Raw genomic sequence first — 19,495 nt, forward strand, 5'->3', positions numbered from 1 at the left:
CTTACAAGCTAACGTTGCTGAAGAAGATTTTTTACAGTGAACTGTCTACAATGGCATGGTCATGCTTAACAAGACCCCACAGGCAGTGGCGTAGCTAGCGATCATGGGGCCTCATAGCAAAATTTTCATGGGGGCCTCAAATTTAGGCATTTAAGCAATGCCACCTGCCCCTACCCTATGGATATGAGTAATATATCTAAGTGCATATGGAGATACAACTATACAGAAGAAAATCACTGAATGGATGTATACGGAAGAAGAAAGAAGGTTACAGAAGAGAAGTATGCAGGTGAAAAAATTGGAAGAAAGGTAGGGGGTCACTAGTGAGTCCTTTACCGGACTATTTCTAGGGGCCCCCTAATATAAAGGGTACTCTCAGAAATCCCTTCAGAACTGACTACCACAGGTGGAAGAGTAGTTACACCTACAACCCTGAGCACATGGTAGGCATGAGCCTCTTGTCCTTAACATGAACAAGGTGGCTTTGCAAGAAGGGGAAGGGTCAACATTTATTTTTAGGTTAATTCTACACTGTTTGACTGTAAGTGGTGATAAATGGCAGCTCAGCCACGCCTCCCTCTCCCAGAAGCAATGTTCCCCAACCATAAAAGGAGAGGATAGCAATAAGGTGCAGCTTAGCATGGGCCACACTGTCTAGCATTACAAACCGTGCTTAACACTATTTTATACAATCTTTATTGATATTTTAGTACACTAGTGGGAGGAGGAGTTAGGCAGCAGGGTATTAAAAGTTAACATTAGAGAGGATAGAAGATTCTGTACACTGAACTGTTAGCAACTTTAGGGCATGTTTTTTCTTCACAGTATCCTCCCTCCTACATATCTGTTTCTGTTTGGTTTAATGACTCTATCTTAGCCTACACTTTGTTGATGTTTAACACCTGTTTATAATATTCATTTGATTATGCACTGAGCGCATGGAATAAGAAGAAAACAATTGTCTGGTTGAAGGCAATTGGTTATTTAGATTTAGAGGTTTGATATATTTGACTGCTGTAAATGTGAAATACCACCAAAGTAAACTGCACTAAAAACTAAAATGCCTAGTTCTGGGAATCCGTTCCCCAAAAAGTCAGATAGATCAGGTTTTAATCAATTTTGACCAAAAATCGATCACAAGTTGCTATTGGACAGGATGGAAAATTTAGGTCAATCGGGGGTGGGGAGGTAGCATTGCTAGCTTGATGGCCCACTGCATTGCACAGTGCAACCCTGCGGATGAATCGATTTTCTACAGATTCCCTGCTGGAATCTATTGGAAATTAATGTACAGTGTGTAGTAGGAATCAATTCCTACTGAATCAATCCTTTGCAGAAAGTATGGAGAATGCCGTACATTGTGCTACTGATAGAAGTTGCATAGGTCTTTTTGTGCAGTTTAATTCTATTTAAAAAATTATCTTTAAATTTCAGTCAGCAGCCAACTAGAAATTTCAAAATTGACAGCAAGCTCAAATTGCTCTTCTTTACAGCCTCAGCAGCAGTACCCTCCTTACATTTTTTAGCAGTACTGTTACCTTGAGATTGTACAACTATTTAAACATTTCCACCATGCCATGCTGGAGTTATTATGTTTTGTTTATAAAGTACCAGCACATTACAGAATGCGTAAATAATTAGCTTAATAATAATTAGCTTAGGGCAAGAGTCTTTGTTACTCAGTGTTATACTCACATTTTTGTTTTATTTGCAAGTTAAAATAGTGGAATTTTCTTTTAAGGCCTGCATTAGAAGGATTGTATGTTTTGATCCTCACCCCAATATGTCTGAACTTACCAGATCCACAGATCATTCACGTGTGTGTGTGTGTGTGTGTGTGTGTGTGTGTGTGTGTGTGTGTGTGTGTGTGTGTGTGTGTGTGTGTGTGTGTGTGTGTGTGTGTGTGTGTGTGTGTGTGTGTGTGTGTAAGCATTCTCTTTGTTATATGGCCACATTATACACCCTTTAATAAGGCTTGCATGAAGGACTTCCCATTTTTCTTTTTAAATGCATTTTTAGGATAAAACATTATATTTGTGTAAAGCTGTTGGAACGTTTTTTGGGAGATTTTACACTGCTCTGTCTCTATTCAGGAAATGTTCCTCACTTTGGGCTTGATTCACTAAACCGTGATAACGCACATATCACACCTTCTCAAAGACATCACACCTTATCAAAGTTAACACGCCTTATCAGAGTAGCATAGCGAGCGCTACGAACCCGCAGGGGCTCAGGGCAGGACGAGTGCCATTGCCAATTAGGAGGCATAGGTTCGTAGCGTTTGCTGTGCTACTCTGATAAGGCGTGTTATTTTGATAAGGTGTGATATTTGAGTTATCACGGTTTAGTGAATCAAGCCCTTTGTGCCATGGAACATCCCATTTCTGTCAGGACAGGAATAACAGAAATTCTCTTAGATAGGAACACAGAGCTCAGTAAAAACAAAGTTTTTAATACCTTTCCTTATTATTCCACACTACACACAAATATAAGTGACATGAGCTTCTTTAAAGTAGTTTCACTGTCGTATTACACTATATAGATGCTTTCTTCCATCCCTGAGAGGGACAGTAGGTCAGAGTATTAATGCCTCACCTAGGGTTATTTTTCTTCTTACTTTACAGTGAATGCAGCTTGGAGGAACTGAGTCCCCTCTGGCATCCAAAAACACTGTGTGGTATTGTAGTAGCTACTGCAGGAATGCCACTATTAGAATTCCTGTGGAGCGATATCACCATGACTGTAATGTTTGTTTTAGTTGACTCTGATATGTTAAAGGTGATGTAGTGCAATATCTCTTCTTGCACGCTGGTAGCTCCGTTCACAGATTCCATTTGGATAATTATAAGAAAATAGTGTGGACCTGTATGTAGGACAAGTGAAGTACTGTCAACTTTGTGAATATCTCTATTGCCTTAGAGCAGGGGTCTCAAACTCGCGGCCCGCGGGCCATTTGCGGCCCTCGATACAATATTTTGTGGCCCCAGGGCCCCAGAGCTTGTAGGGGCCCCCAGTGGCTACAAGAGGAAAAAAAAAATTTTCAAATCGGCCTTATAGTTTTTGAGAAAATCGATTTTAAAGTTGCAAAGGAAAAAAATACACATTTAAAAACCCGCTGACTTTAATGGTTAATAGCAAATCCACCTTAAATGCTAGAAACCCTAAATTTGCAGGATAGGTTAAGGAGATCATTAGGAATAAGAGGAAAAAACAATTTTTCAAAAAGACCTTATAGTTTTTGAGAAAATCGATTTTAAAGATTTGAAGGAAAATAGTATACTTTTAAATGCGGTAAATGTCACTTTTAGTAGCAAGCCTAACGGTAGTGTAATTTTACATGTATCAAAAGAAAAAGCAATACATTTCCTGACAGGGTTTCCAGGGGGTCCATACGCAGCCGCAGCGCTTTGGCCAGGGATCGCTATACAGCCGCAATATGGCTGTATGAAGATTCCTGGCATTTTGAAGATCCGCCGCGATTGACGTCAGGAGGGGCAGAGCTGAAGCTGAAAGCTCTGCCCCTTCCAGGAAATGCCGGCGGATTGCCCCCCGGGGCGATTTGGGGGCTCTGCAGCCCTCGTTTTGCGGCGGGGACACGTGAACTTCCTTATGCGGCCCAGCCTCATCCTGACTTTGCCTCCTGCGGCCCCCGGGTAAATTGAGTTTGAGACCCCTGCCTTAGAGCATGTTCACACATTGAAATTTTATAAATATTAGACATCACACATGGGTATTTCAAAATACCTCACACAGATCTGACAAACATTTTGCTATGGACTGTTACACTTTTTTGAAATGTTTACCAATGCAGCATTTTTTAAATGTCGTTTTTAATAACTTTCGTGTGAACAGGCCCTTAATGTATGCATTAACCTTTTAACCTTTGTAGCAGTCACTTTCTTTTGCAGTTTCCTCTTGTGAACTAGATGTTAAACTAAGTAATGCGGTTTTGCGTTATTGTGTGTGTTTGTATACAGCAAGCAAACCCTGATGTGTTCTGCTGCCAGTATAACCTCATCTACATTTCAGATATTGCTACCTCATGGGCCTTTTGATCTGAAATGTTTTTGTGTTTCTGTATATTCTCTATATGTGTCCTAACAGATTATTTTTGTTTTTCCAGTAATGCGGCCCCTTAGCATGTCTCACAGTTTTGACTTGTCAGGTAAAATGTGCACCTGGCGTCTTGTGGTGGCTGTTGTGGTGCATTCTCCATGTGCTTATGTGTGGGAATATTCTTTCCTTTCTGTCATGGTCAGAAATAAATCAGAAGATTGCTCTGCAAATAATTGCAGGACAAAACTAAAAATGACAAGTTAGTTTTTCCACATACAAATGTAGGCAGGGCTCGCACTTATGCAGGTATTCACTAAAAGAGAACCAAGCACAGTTCCTATATTGCAATAATAAGTCAGAGGTGTCAGTAAAGTCTCACCTGTGTGAGAAGATTTGTTGAGGTTAATTTGCATGCCTAAGCTGGTAAAATGTATATGACTTGACAAAAAAAACTTTATTTTCTTAAATTCTTCACATAGTAAGTTACTCCTATGGTAGGACCTACTCCCACATGCATTATGTACTAATTCCTCTCCTCCAAGGCACTGAGGTTGAAGAGAGCCCCTTGTCATTGATGTTGACAAGGGTGATTTTAGAAAGGGGCAGGTGGGGGGATATTGCCTCCTTCACTCCTTTTGCAGAACACCCCACATAATAAGGACCATGATGAGGTGGTATTGATGATCAAGGAATGGAGCCCTAAGCTGGCCAGATCAACTGTTCTGGTACTACTAGTCAACATGGGAGGTTTAAAAAGACTTTGGGGGCCCACTGATATTTTTTTTATTTATTATTATTATTGCATTAAAAAAATAACACCCTTTGAGGCAATAAAAGGAGCCATTCTGAGCTGAACAATGTGTCTTATTATCTGGGCAGCTGATAAGCTCTGAGTTAATTTTCCCTAATTTTTGTTACTTGTGCAGTGTGTGGCACCCTAGTATCATATGCATTACCATGGTAACAATGTGCATGCGATTTGCACAATGTACGCTTTCTTACTATATCGGGATTACTGGTAAAAAGCTGTGTTCTGTTTACTGTAGGTTTATTTAATACTTATTAGTGGTGCATCAGAATAAACCAGAAACACCCTCTCTGTCTGCTTACTCATATATTTCTATGAAGTGTCACATTTATTTTATTACCAGAATGTAATTAAATGTCCAATAACAAACAACCCCCCCCCCCCCTCCAAAAAAAAATCCTGCCCTAATAAATTGTATTCATTGAGGATCAGTCTGCTTATGGACTACAAACAATCCATTTTAATACCCAATATCTCCAGTGTATATTTCCCATATGGACTTGCTCTATTCTCTGAATAACACCAGTCTGTACATCAATGGGGATATCACAAGAGTTTTTTTCAAATGCTTTTTTTTTTTTCCGTCAGTTAGCTTTTTTTTTATTTATTTATTTTTTGTATTTTAGGTCCTATTAAAGAGAATCTGTATTGTTAAAATCACACAAAGGTAAACATACCAGTGTGTTAGGGGACATCTCCTATTACCCTCTGTCACAATTTCGCTGCTCCCCGCTGCATTAAAAGTAGTTAAAAACAGTTTTAAAAAGTTTGTTTGTAAACAAACAAAATGGCCACCAAAACAGGAAGTAGGTTGATGTACAGTATGTCCACACATAGAAAATACATCCATACACAATCAGGCTGTATACAGCCTTCCTTTTGAATCTCAAGAGATCATTTGTGTGTTTCTTTCCCCCTGAAGCTCACTGAAGAGTTACAAGCTGATTGTTTGTTTACTCTTGCAGTCAGCTCTGCCCGGTTGGGTTGACTGTAATTCTGCAGTATGTGACTCATCAGTATGTGAACAGAGGATTTATCCAGCTTGTAAAATATAAGAGAGCAGAGAAAAGCTGGCTAATGTAAATAACACACACACACAGGGGAGTGTGCATAGAGGGGGCATGCATAGCAGATCACACTGAAGAGTTGGCAGCCTTCCAGACACAGGAGGACAAGTCCGACAGGGGAAAGATACGCTGATTTATTACAGAGATGGTGATAGTATAAAGTGCTGCAGTAAGCCAGAGCACATTATAATAGGTTTAGGAACCTGTAGGATGGTAGAAAACACAATGACATTTTTGTTACAGAGTCCCTTTAATGTTGGCACTCATATTAGTCTTTTTTTCTTTCCCTAAGAATTTCATACTCTTACTGTACTTTCATACAGCACCTTCCCTCATTATGGGAACACTTAAAGGACACCTGAGCTGACAGGGAAATTGAGACTGGCATATTTATTTCCTTTTAAATAGTGCAAATTGCCTGGCTGTCCAGCTGATCTTTTGCCTCTAACATGTTCAGCCGTAAAGCCTGAATAAGCATGCAGATCAGATGTTTGACTTAAAGGGATACTGTAGGGGGGTCGGGGGAAAATGAGTTGAAGTTACCCGGGGCTTCTAATGGCCCCCCACAGACATCCTGTGCCTGCGTAGCCACTCACCGATGCTCCGGCCCCGCCTCCAGTTCACTTCTGGAATTTCTGACTTTAAAGTCAGAAAACCACTGCGCCTGCATTGCCGTGTCCTCGCTCCCGCTGATGGCACCAGGAGCATACTGCGCAGACCAAAGACCATACTGGACTTGTGCAATACACTTCTGGTGACATCAGCGAGAGCGAGGATGCAGCTGCGCAGGCGCAGTGGTTTTCTGACTTTAAAGTCAGAAATTCCAGAAGTGAACTGGAGGCGGGGCCGGAGCATCGGTGAGTGGCTACGCAGGCACAGGATGTCTGTGGGGGGCCATTAGAAACCCCGGGTAACTTCAACTCATTTTCCCCCGACCCCCCCTACAGTATCCCTTTAAGTTTGACTGTATTTGCCACATGCTTGTTTCAGGTGTGTGATTCAGACACTACTGCAAGCAATGAGATCAGCAGGAATGCAAAGCAACTAGTATTGTTTAAAAGGAAATACATTTGCCAGCCTGCATATCCCTCTCACCTCAGGTGTCCTTTAAGTGGAGAACCAGTCTACAGCAGAATTCACTTTAAATAATGGAAAATATAGTTTTAATCACACTGGAGTTAATATTGTTATTATGCAGATTATAATATTGGCTTTTGTGTGCCAAGCCATCTTATATTTGTAATCTGGCTACACTGTGGAACTGACCCTTATAGAGGTGGTATTTTGATATACCTGGCAATTCGTGATGGGACAAGGTTCACCAGTAACAAAGACAGAAATGCCAAAGTGTCACATCCCCACTTCTCCACTTTCCCCCACAGTATATTAATTATAGCTGAGGTGAGAGGCTGCCCCACTATTCTATCTGTATGTTCTGTATGTACAGTATGTTGTATAAACACTCAGACTTTTCCTTTTTCTTTCACTTCCCAGCACCTCACACAGCACCACAGAAGCTTCCCTAGTCCTGCAGCAGCTGCAGGCCTCCACATAAACATAAATATTTCTCTAAATCACTTCTAAACAGCTCTATGTGGAAAGCACATAACAGCAGCAGCAGCTATGACATGGAGTAAAGCCTCTGTTCATTTGATCTCTGGCTTAAAGGGGCACTATGGCGAAAAATTGTAAAATTTTAACTGTGAAAGCATAAACAAATAAGAAGTACGTTTTTTAAAAAGTAAAATGAGCCATAAATTACTTTTCTCTTATATTGCTGTCACTTACAGTAGGTAGTAGAAATCTGACAGAAGCAACAGGTTTTGGACTAGTCCATCTCTTCATGGGGGGATTCTCAGGGATTTATTTATTTTTAAAAGCACTTAGTGAATGGCAGTTGCTCTGGCCAACTGCCAAAAAACTGTGTAGCAAGCAAGGAAGCTGGCCAGCATCATTGTTTAAATTCTTTTTAGGGAATATCTTTATAAAGAATAAAAGCCTTGTTGAGAATCCCCTATGAAGAGATGGACTAGTCCAAAACCTGTCGCTTCTGTTAGATTTCTACTACCTACTGTAAGTGACAGCAACATAGGAGAAAAGTAATTTATGGCTCATTTTTCTCTGGAAAAAAAACATACTTTTTATTTGTCTATGTGTGCACATATTTTACATTTTACAATTTTTCGCCATAGTGCCCCTTTAAAGGACATCCGAGGTGAAACTAAACTGATGAGAAAAACAATTGTATCTATATCCTCCTTCTAAAAATGAATTTTTTAGATATCCCACAGTTTTATTTTATATTTAGATCTAGTTTTTAAGTTTTTACTGTTTCATTGTCTCTGCTCAATGACACCTTCATTGAAGTATGCCAGAGCTCAAATCTATGGATTAATCCTTTTCATGCCTTTCCTGCTCTCAGAAGCTATTTACTGACAGGAAAGTGGGTTATGGCTGTAATTACTTATCAGTGAGGGTTATGCTATAGTCTGACCCAGTCCGACCGGGTCCCGACCCGAACAGAAACTGTCACTTTCATACCTGATTAACTTTTTCAGGCAGAGAAAGAAAAAAAAAAAAAACACAGCCTAGTTATTTGTGTGCTTTGCACTGTACATACACATGTCTATTTCATCATGCCATGCGTGTTACCTCGGTCGTCCTTTAAACATACACACCAGATAGAGAATGCCTCTTGCTGGGAATTGCAGGGAGCGTCTGCATTTTCACCACTCCGCAGCTTTGGCTGTCAGTTTCAATCCCCGGAAAAGTAAAACTTAACTTACCTATCCAAAGTTTAATTTGCTGATGGCTTTTAGTGATACGGAACATGGATGGGGAGACTGGCACTGCCGGGAAGGTGGACAAGCATGAAGAAAAGAGGAAGTGGTTGTGCAGCCAGGCAATTAGAGAGAGAGGATACAGCACTGTGCCCATAGACTAGCTCCTCTCCAGCCTCTGCTTTGTCCCAGAGGCTGGCACATCTCCAGACTGTTTTGGCCCACAGACGGGCACATCTCCAGCCTCTGTTTTGGCCCAGAGACTGGCACCTCTCCAACCACTGCTTTGGCCCAGAGACTGGCACCTCTCCAGCCTCTTTTTTTGTCCCAGAGACTGGCACCTCTCCAGCCTCTTTTTTGTCCCGGAGTCTGGCACATCTCCAGCCTCTGTTTTGGCCCAGAGTCTGGCACATCTCCAGCCTCTGCTTTGGCCCAGAGACTGGCACCTCTCCAGCCTCTGTTTTGGCCCAGAGACTGGCACCTCTCCAGCCTCTGCTTTGGCCCTGAGACTGGCACCTCTCCAGCCTCTGCTTTGGCCCAGAGACTGGTCCCTCTCCAACCTCTGTTTTGGCCCAGCCCTGCTGGCAATGAGAATATGAAGATACTGTACATTTAAACTTTACTAACCTACACCCCATTATCAAGTTGTCATTAAATCAAACGTTGTCTTCACTTCACCATTTTAGATCTGGGTTGCACTTTAATTTCTATAGTGATGTGGTTGTGCAGCTAGCCTGGCTGTTGCCTAGCTATTCCTGACTGAACACTTTATCATGCTGAAGTGGTGATCAGTGAGGTCTAATACCCTGTGCCACTAACCTGTGACAACATTACAGGTTAACCTTAGCCTATAAACTGTCTCTAGTAGTGAAGGTTATGCTGTAGTCATGTGATTGCAGTTTCTGCTGCACTGGATAACACATTTGACATTTTATCTATAAAAATAATTTATAGATGAGTAGGGCTTGGGGTGAGGTAAGTATATTTATTTAGGTATTGTACCACGAAAAATAATATGCATCTTATTTATTTAGAAATATCTGCTTTCCATTATCCCCGTTACAAGTGTTCTTATGAAGCAAGCTTCTGGGTAGAGGCAGGATATGCGAACATAATCATTGGGAGCTGAAATCTGACTGTTCTGAGCCACTGGTCAGCATTGGGGTTGCTGCAGTGTCTTTGGTTACTAAGATAATGTAATCACATTAGTGTCATTTAGCTTACTGTATTCGCATTTTGTTCTCTAGTGAGCTTCACGTTTTATAAAATCATTCCTGACCATGAGAGAATTTTCTTTTCTTCATTCTTCCTTCTTGGCATATTTCCAATTTCACCTCACAATCTTGTACTTTTTCATGTGTCAATGGTCTGCATTGTCTGTGCACATTTGTATAGAGTTAGAAATGTCATTGAGGTCACCACTATATGAAGGCATCTTCTTGTGAAACAATGCATGCTGTTTATCATTATGACAGTATTGGGTGAATCCCAGCAGCCACAGGAATATGTCATGTAACCCATTTACATCCACTGCCTCTATATGTCTATTGTCTTTCCTATTGCCACCAGTGAATGCACATTCAGATACACAGATTGACCAGGCTGATCTGTGAATTCTGTTATTCTGTCAGAATATGTCTACCCCTGCTGACACCATTTCATATTTTACATGACTTTGCTATTTGGCTCTGTATTAACATGGTGTGTGAAAAGTCTTCAAAATCTATAAAATTCCTTCCTTAACTAAAGCAAACAAAGGACTAGGCTATATGTAGTGGAAATATAGTTATTTTTTACACTGTTCATTTATAAAGTCAGTCAGTGTTTGCCATTGTAAAATCTTTCCTCTCCACGGTTTACATATCTGAATGTATTTCAGGTGGCGACATCTTTAGTCCTGTCTGGGGGTCTCTTAGGGCCCATTTCCACTATCGCAAATTCGCATGCAAATTCGCATAGAAATACAAGTGAATGGGACTTTTTCCACTTGTCAGGATTCCTTTGCGGTTTTCTGTGCAGAAAAAATTCGCGTGGCAGAGCCATCAGAATTCGCATATCGCATACAGCTATGCGAATTGCATACAATGTATTTAATAGGAAATTTGCATGAGGTTTGGGTATGCGAATTTTCATGCGAAGCATAGAAACAATGGAAAAGCGCACCACCACTGCCATGGTTGAATTCGCATACATCGTCATCCATGCGAATTCGCGTGAAAATTCGCATAAAAATTTGCATAGATCCACATGCGAATTTTTACCGCGGCGATTCGCACCGCACAAGTGGAAATGCAGCCTTAGGAATGTTTGAGAGTTCTAAAGCTAGAGAATTTAGCTAAATAGCCTAGGTTAAGCATTACTGGGAGGTGGCGTTCCATACCAATATACAGCAATGTATAGGTATAGGGAGTGTTTCTGATGCGGGAACCAGGTAAATTACCATAAAAGTGGGTATCCTGAATAATTTACTATATTCTACTGTATGTCAGTACAGTGTCTCTTTAACATCAGGAACCACTGCAGACGTAAATGGTATGATGGATCTACCCTTTCCCCTTTCAGTGTTTCTAGTGGCTGTTCAATGGTCACATGACTCTCCTCAAAGTATCAGAATTTCCCTGCTGACAAGAGTTGCAAGGTTTACTACTGTTTATAGGCTGTGGATGTCACTGCCTGATCATGAAAGTACTGTAGCAGTGATAATGCATGGCTGCAAGCAATCTGTCCTCAGAGGATAGAGTAATGTTTTACTACCTGTATATGTTGATGTATGTTTAAGCCATATTTGAATATACAGTACATAGTTACACCGTGCAGAGAACATTGAGGGGAAACAGCTGAAAACTTTTTAGCAGTCTCAGGTAGCCAGGACTTCCTACATAGTTACATAGTTAATTGGGTTGAAAAAAGACATACGTCCATCGAGTTCAACCAGAAAACAAAGTACAACTCCAGCCTGCTCCCTCACAAATCCCTGTTGATCCAGAGGAAGGCGAAAACCCCTTACAAGGCATGGTCCATGGTCTAGAGCTAGTTTTTGGATCCTTGTGCATAGTGCTGATTTGAGGGAATGGAACTCGTGTGTTAATACAAAGCTCTGTGTCCTATTGTTCTCAATACACCATCTTGTGAACAATGTCTCGCAAAGTTTCCCTTTGTATGAAACATAATAAATACTGCGGTACATGCTTTATGAAAACACCATGCCATTGTCTCACTATTCACTTTTATAATGCTGCTCTCATTTGTGAACTTGTTTACTTGAATCGCTGTGACACGTTTTAAGGCTGAACTTCAGGCAAATTAATTACACAGTTGAAATGCTGAGTACTTGAATTTTGTTGCCAAACCATCTATAATGTCTGCTCGGTTACGTGAACGGTGGCCTAACACAACACAGCAAGCAACCAAACCTCACTTCCACTGCTGTCCCAAGCACAACAGGCAGTTTAGGGTATGCTGATTGGACAGAAGAGAGCAGCAGAACATTGATGAGTCACCTGGTTGGTCTCCTAAGGAAACTCCAAGTGCAAGCCTGGTAACTAGGTACTGTGCATGGATTACAGTGGGCAGATATATTACCTATACATAAACAACAATTGTTTTTTTTATTACACAATCATATATATTTGTGTTTGCCTGAAGGTCATCCTTTGAACTTGTAATTATTTCCTATAAAATGGTTGTCATTCTGCCTTATATGTCCAGACATTCTCTTTGTAAAGAAATTATTGTTACACACTTTTTTTTAATTGTGAGTTGCACAGCCACTATATTGCTGAAAACTTTGCAATTCTTAATCGGTTGATAATAGTTCCAGCAGAGCCATTCGACTTAGAATGTGATTCAAAGAATTATAAATGTGATTCAAACAATTATATTTGATTTGCTATTAACTTGAAAAACTTGTAGTGAAGGTTTTCAGGGATGGTTTATGTGTGTAAAAATGTAACTCATAGTTACAAATATCAACTGCATTGTGTTTAATGCTTTTTTTACTCATGTAATATAGAAATGTCAGTTCCGCTTTGTAGATCCAATACTTCTGTAACTTGGCTTTGACTACTTTTTAAACTAGAAGTTTGAAGTCTGTTAAGCATGCCACAATGTCACGGTGATATTAATGTGCATGCAGAGATATTGTCTTTGTTTGCTTTTGTTTTTGTTGCCTCATGTTCCTGTTAAAATTGTATTCCGTCTGGTAGCACAGCTAAATACAATGTGGAGGCTTTGTTTTTGTGACTTGCTTATGTGATTGTGGCATCTGTGTGCATATAAAAAGCCAGCTTCAGTTGTTCAGTGGCTGTCTGAGGTGCAAAACATGATCCAACTACCAGTGACTTTTCAGATAAAAAGTCAGTGTGCAAACATAGTATTGCATCTCAATAACTCCTATACAATATAAATTCATTATACACAGTATTAAATATTTAATGCTTTTTTTTTTTTTTTTTTCAATTAGCTGATTATGGCCTGCAGGCAAGGAAGTCCTGGAATTCATTATATCAGAAAATTACATTTTGGAAGGCCAATATTATTTATATAGCTTTAATAGCAGCCTTCATCTCATCTTTATTTTTGGGTCTGGTGGTTCTCATTTTCCTCTTGACCATACCCTATGGATTCTCTTTGTGATTTAGGTCCGGCGACTTTGCTGGCCTGCCAAGCACAGTGATGGCATTGTCATTAAATCAGCCAATGGTGGTTTTGGTAGTGTGAGCAGGTGTCAGGTACTGCTGGAAGATGGAATCCACATCCCCAGAAAGCTTGTCAGCAGAGGGAAGCATGGAGTGCTCTAAGATTTCCTGGTAATGGCTGTGCTGGCTTTGGACTTGATGAAATGTAGTGGATCAACACCAGCAGACCACATTTGCTCCATTGCTTCCAAATGTGGGCTATGGGGTAGTGGACCAAGCTTTTATTTCCCCTGAGTGAGGTCAGGAACAAGAGTATGGCCATAGCTATAGACGCCTCAGATTAGCCAAACTACCCCAATCACACTGTAATTCACAGGTGTCAAACTCAAGGCCCATGGGCCAAACATGGCTCTCCTTGCTATTTTATGTGGCCCTCAAGCGGTTCAAATGTGCATTATTGTAAGCTGTAAAAAATGACTGCACACTGCTTGCCATTCAGTGCAGCACACTGGTGGCAGTTTTCAGAATAATACATTCAGTTTGAGCTGTGGTGCAGTGAAATTTAATGGGGCCCCCACCTGCAAAACTGTCCCCACATAGCAGAGTAGTGCACTTATTTACCTCCTCCAGCGATATGCTGTCTCTTCTGTTCTTACTGGTAGTTGCATGCTCTGTTCTTCCACGCCTCCTGCTCCCAATCACTTGAAATACCTCAAGAGCCAGAGGTATGCAGCAAAGAGCATCTGTCTGTCTGGAAAATCAGAGGAGACCCGAAGCAGCACTGGAGCTGGTAAATATTAAACTGCTGCACTGCTCTACTCTGCAGAAGGGGAAGGAGCAGGCCTCCGTATAGTTACAGCACTTAGTTTGAGACTGTTCAATAAATGTTGAATCTTAATAAACAATTTGACCCGAAACTTAGACTAGGTTTTAGATTTCGGCCCCTTATGTGATTGAGCTTGACACCCCTGCTGGGATTGATCACACGGCATGAGCCACCTGATGTCTTCTGGAAGCGTACAACACTACTGGACTATGTTCAAAGCCTTTGCAATGCTTGACTACAAACTAAACTATCAAAATTATTATTTTGTACCAACTAAGAAAACTGGTGCCATAGTGGTTTGGGCACAATTTTCTATATTTTACTTCATCTCAATGGATTATTGTGTTCCCTTTCTTCTGCCTCTCAAAGTGATCAACACACAGCATTGCAAGGTAGTCTCCTTTTGTCACAATCTTCTACCTAATGGTCCTTAGATGCAAGACCCTTCTAGTCTGTGGGTTACGTAAACATATTTCTGCATGTCAGAAATATGGCAGCCATTGCTAAAGTGAACATAGACTTTACTTGCCATTTCCTAAATACGTCCACATTGCACATTAGTCCTGGTATCTGGATCATAGTATTGCCTTTAGTTCTTGTCATCATCAAGGAAAAGCTTTATGATGCTGGGACCTAAGAAACATTACTTCTGTTATTAATTTATAAAAAAACATTTTAATTAGTCTTCAATATTTTGGTATGATGCAACGTATTTCCTGTTATCCATTTTGATGTATTCTTATAGAAATGAATGCATTCAGTTCAGGAAAAACTCTGCAAGTTGTATTACCTTATTCCACAAAATAGAAAGTATAGTAAAATATGTTCTTATTTCATGCATTAGATGTCTCTGCTACTCCTGAACTTTCAAGAAAACAGCCAGACATCACATTGTTAAACGGTGGTGTGGTGGATTCATCCAAAGTGAGTGGGAAATCTTTTCAACTTCAGCGACGGAGGCTGAAGGCGCCAACCCTGGCAGAGCTGGACAGTTCCGAATCAGAGGTAAGTTCCAGCTGATGGCAAACCACAGAACAGCAGTCTAGCGATTGTCAGTGAGATGCAAATGGATAAGTTGATGCAGGATTATGCATATTTATGCCACTTGAAAATGGACAAATCGGATTGCACCTTGGTGGGATTCAAGTTGCCCATCTTTAATCTGCATATGTTTGCATAATGCCAAGCATCCCTTCTGCAGTCTGTGTAACAAAATGTAAATGGAGATGATCTACCGCTGTGAAAGTACATCACTCTGTCCACAGTTACCATAACAGTTTGTGGGTGATTTCTAGAAAATACCTTACATAGATTCAATTGTGTACAAATGTGGAATAATACCGTTAAGGGATCACAGTTTGAAAACATTAGTGCAAATTTTTGAAACCGCTTAAATGTAAATTCAATTTTCCCTATCATAAAAAAAAACTGCACTGGACTATATCAGAAGATGACAGTTTTCATTTCAGTTGGTATTAGAGTTTTATAAAATTACACCAAATGATAAAATGCATTAAGGGCCACTCCACTTTGAGGGGAAAATAAAGGGGTGGACAGGGGAGATATTCCAGTCTAGTCCTCCCCCTGAGGGCGAGTGACAGGGATGTGCCTGTGGCCTTAATTTTTCTCAGCCTAGCAGATGGGGAGTTCTAAAAAGAAATTTGGAACTATTAGATCACTTTCCCCAAATCACATGCACGGCTATGGGATTCACAGCCTCCCACACAGAAATTGATGGCAATGTCGACCGAATCGCTAAGGTAAGTGATTCGGCCGGCTGCACCATTGTTTCCTATGGCAAAGTTTCCCCGCGTAATTTGCTTGCAGGGAAACTGCGGGTTCGGCCCGGTTTCCGCACTAGTGGAAACGGGCCCTTAAACTAAAACTAACTTGCTTCTGGTGGATTCTCTGTTCCCATGGGAACAAGCCCCCCACCACACACACACACGCACAATTTTCAAATTGGACTTGTAGTTTTTGAGAAAATCGATTTTTAAAAAAAATCTAAGTAAAAATGGCTTTTAAACTTGTATAAACAGGTACAAAGGGCAGAGGTGACACAGAGGAGGTCACTGGAGGCACAGGGGGGCACAGAGGTGGTACAGGGGACAAACATGGCACAATGTTCTGACTTAAGAACAGATTGAGGTTAAGAACCCATCTACAGTCTCTATCTCGTTCATTAACCGAGGACTACCTGTATATTTTGCGCTGCTAAGGCTTTCCACACATTGGTTTATTGATCCCTTTAATAAATTATGTAAGATATTAACAAGAAAAAGGATTTATTTATTAATGCTTTTTTCTTCTTCTTAATACATTTCGAAGCAAATTCTACTTGAATAGATATGTTTATTTGAAAAAGGGGTGTAAACACTCCTATTAATGCATCTTGGCTCTTAGCATTTTGCATTTTTCCGGTAGTTTCTCGAAGTATAAATCGAAAAATAATCTTAACATTAAACATAAAATGTGTTTAAACCCCTTATATTTTCTGGGATATGGATGATCAGTTAGATCTTCTGTGTTCTGAATGGAAGACAGAGCATGAGGATTTATTACATATGCAATGGAAGTGCCCTAAATGCAATAGATATTGGAAGACCATTGTTTCTATATTGGATAGAATCTTTGCTGTCCGTATTCCACTGAATCAGTTGATGTGGGCCATATTGTTGACAATGGTCTGTGAGGAAAATGTTACATTTGCAATTGTAAAATCTATTTTCCAAAAAAGGATGTACCCAAACTATATTAAAGGCTTGGTCAAAATTACAATGGATACCCTTGATTTGTAAAATGTATTCAATACATATCTGTAGGGGTACCCCTGCTACATTTGATGTACATTTTAAAGTGTTAATGGGGTGATGAACGTAGACCTGGTTTGAGATAGAATCATTCTGGACCTCATGCTGACTAGGAGCACACACTGCTGCAATGTTTCTATCTCTTTATTGTTTAACTGTATAGAAAACGTGTTATTAGAGTCCTGAAAAACCCATTGTTGTAAAACTTTGGTTTTGCAATAAAAATACAAATTAATCTCATTAAATACTAGTGTTGCCATGCCAATTGGTTAAAAAAAGAAATCCTAACTCTACTGGACATCTTGATTGCACCTAAATAAGAAAAAGAAAAGATTTTGAATGTGACTGTCATAGGAGTTATAAAAATATTGTCGCAAACAGGTATTCAAAATGATTTGTGTGTTATTAAAGTGGTATGAAACTCAGCATTTCTTCTTTGCTCTAATAGATTATTTATGGCCTAAAGGTTCAACATGTGCAATTCTTACACTCAACTATCATCCAAATTTGGTCTGTTGGATGATAGTTGCGTGTGTGAGAAACGATTAGATGAGTGATCGATAACTGGCGGTTTGGCCAATCCAGCAGGCGGATGGACTCACAGGACTGTTGGGCTGATATCATGCAGTCGCATGTGTGTGTACAAGTTGGCTGAATGACTTGTACTTGTTTTAAATGCAGCCATATTGTGCAGTCCGTTGTTCCACTTGCACGCGCAGTATGCAAAGGAGTTGGTGGTTAAGTTGGTTGGTGCATGTAAAATTGCTTGGTCACGTGGTCAGTCATGTCATCGGGTTGGTCAGAAAAGTTGCACGTGGCCTTTAAACCTACTACCACTGAAAAAAAATTGTAGCAAAACAGCATTCAAACAGGTAAACAAAGCACTTTCTTCTTCAGTGGAAGGCTTGCTGGGGAAGCTGAAGAGATGATAACATTATCTTTTGTTTACATTTCTTTGTCAGCTACAATAAGTAAACATTAGTAGCAGTGCTAAAACTGAGCTGCACACATAGAAGCAGAGAGAGCTGAGAAGTGATAACTAGATAGATTTTAATATATAAATACAGCAGCTATGCAAGACAATGCAATGTCGGCTTTCAGAGCAGACAAAATGTACTTTGGGAACTTGTAATTTGTAAACAGACAAAATTACTTGTGCACAAAAGCAAATATAGTGGCTATAAGGGTAATAAAAAACAAACAAACACCTTGTGGAAGGAAGACACCTTTTGTTGAATGTTATGTAAGAGTTTTATCCCACTTTAATGCAAAAAACAAGGTCCAATAATACACAACAAACAAGAAATTATGTTTTATGTTCTGACTATACCCTAGTCTGATGAAAGATGTAACTTAATCGACTTATGTGGTTCCTACATCGCTTAAATTTGCTTATTAATTCCATCAAAGCCGATTTCCTATTTTAAGGCTGTATAGAGACGAGATGCCCTAAAAATTATAAGGAAAAATAATAAAACCATGTAGCAGATGGGAGCTTATGTCCAATGAAGGAAGAACAGTGGTACACTTTACCATATGCAATCTTTTTCTACAGTCAGTCTGTTGATTCCTTTCATATAGTACCTTTTCCTATAAAGCTTTACTAGCCATCCATTGGTTCTCCAAGGTCTGGCCTTGATACAGTAGTGTTGTCCCCAACCTCTCGTACAGGTCAGTTTGGCTCTTGAGTGGTTAGTGTTGACCTTCAAAACTGAAATTTGCCTTCTTAAAATAGAAGGTATTTGTGATTATTCCGGTTGGAGTGAGCATATGAGGTGTCCCACAGTGCATCACTGCGGAATATGCAAATTGGCCCTTTGTTGTCCCTGTAAGCTAACCACACATCCAGAACTGCTGGAATGCAATGATGTCACCTTGTTCATTATACAGAGCCACACTAATCCAACATGCATACATAATGTTTCGGACTGTTTGGTCCTCATCAGTGCATGGCATGGATTAATACTGCTCTATGTGGTAGAACTTGAGACTTGCGCATATAATTTTTGGTAAGAGGGCTTCTTGGTCCTTTTTAGCCCCTTACACACTCCTAGGAGTTCTGATTCACCATGAGCTTGCTGGGCAATCTGTAACTCCTAGTGTTGATCTTGAGAGAAAGTCCAGGCAAGATTATATAGTAGGGGATGATCTGAAAAAATAGTATTACCTCTGATATTAACTGATTCGGACCACCGAAGGCTAAAACTATGTGGCCGCCTAAGCCAGATGTGGCTACGTTTTAATGCTGTCAGCTCCCTTGTACAGGACACGTTTGCGCGTGCCTCTGGCACAGAACTAAAGACAGCTGAGTTCCGTACATCGGTCAGGAGCCATTTTCATTGGCTTCTGACCTCCTTTTCACTGTGAGCTAATCACAGCGACCAGGAAGTGCAAACTAAAAATAGTCCTTTGGTCCCAAATCCGTTAATTTAGTGGTTTATTGACCCTAGCATTTGTGAGTACAACATTGACAATATAAACATTACCAGTTTGTGTGGTAATGCAAAACAT

General features: G+C 40.2%; 1 protein-coding gene across 5 annotated transcripts in view; it reads left to right on the forward strand.

Annotated features, from left to right (window-relative positions):
• Window positions 1-19,495, forward strand: part of SPIRE1 (spire type actin nucleation factor 1) — a 257,639-nt gene that overhangs the window by 211,192 nt on the left and 26,952 nt on the right. For 3 of the 5 annotated variants that reach the window (XM_068237134.1, XM_068237136.1, XM_068237137.1), the window contains exons 9-10: window positions 4,124-4,165; window positions 15,019-15,179. In XM_068237134.1, coding sequence (XP_068093235.1) covers window positions 4,124-4,165; window positions 15,019-15,179 — 203 coding nt within the window. The remainder of the gene's footprint in view (window positions 1-4,123; window positions 4,166-15,018; window positions 15,180-19,495) is intronic. The other 2 variants (XM_068237135.1, XM_068237138.1) reach the window with 1 other exon arrangement.

This window comes from Hyperolius riggenbachi, chromosome 5 (assembly GCF_040937935.1).
Source record: "Hyperolius riggenbachi isolate aHypRig1 chromosome 5, aHypRig1.pri, whole genome shotgun sequence".
NCBI classification, from domain to species: Eukaryota; Metazoa; Chordata; class Amphibia; order Anura; family Hyperoliidae; genus Hyperolius; species Hyperolius riggenbachi.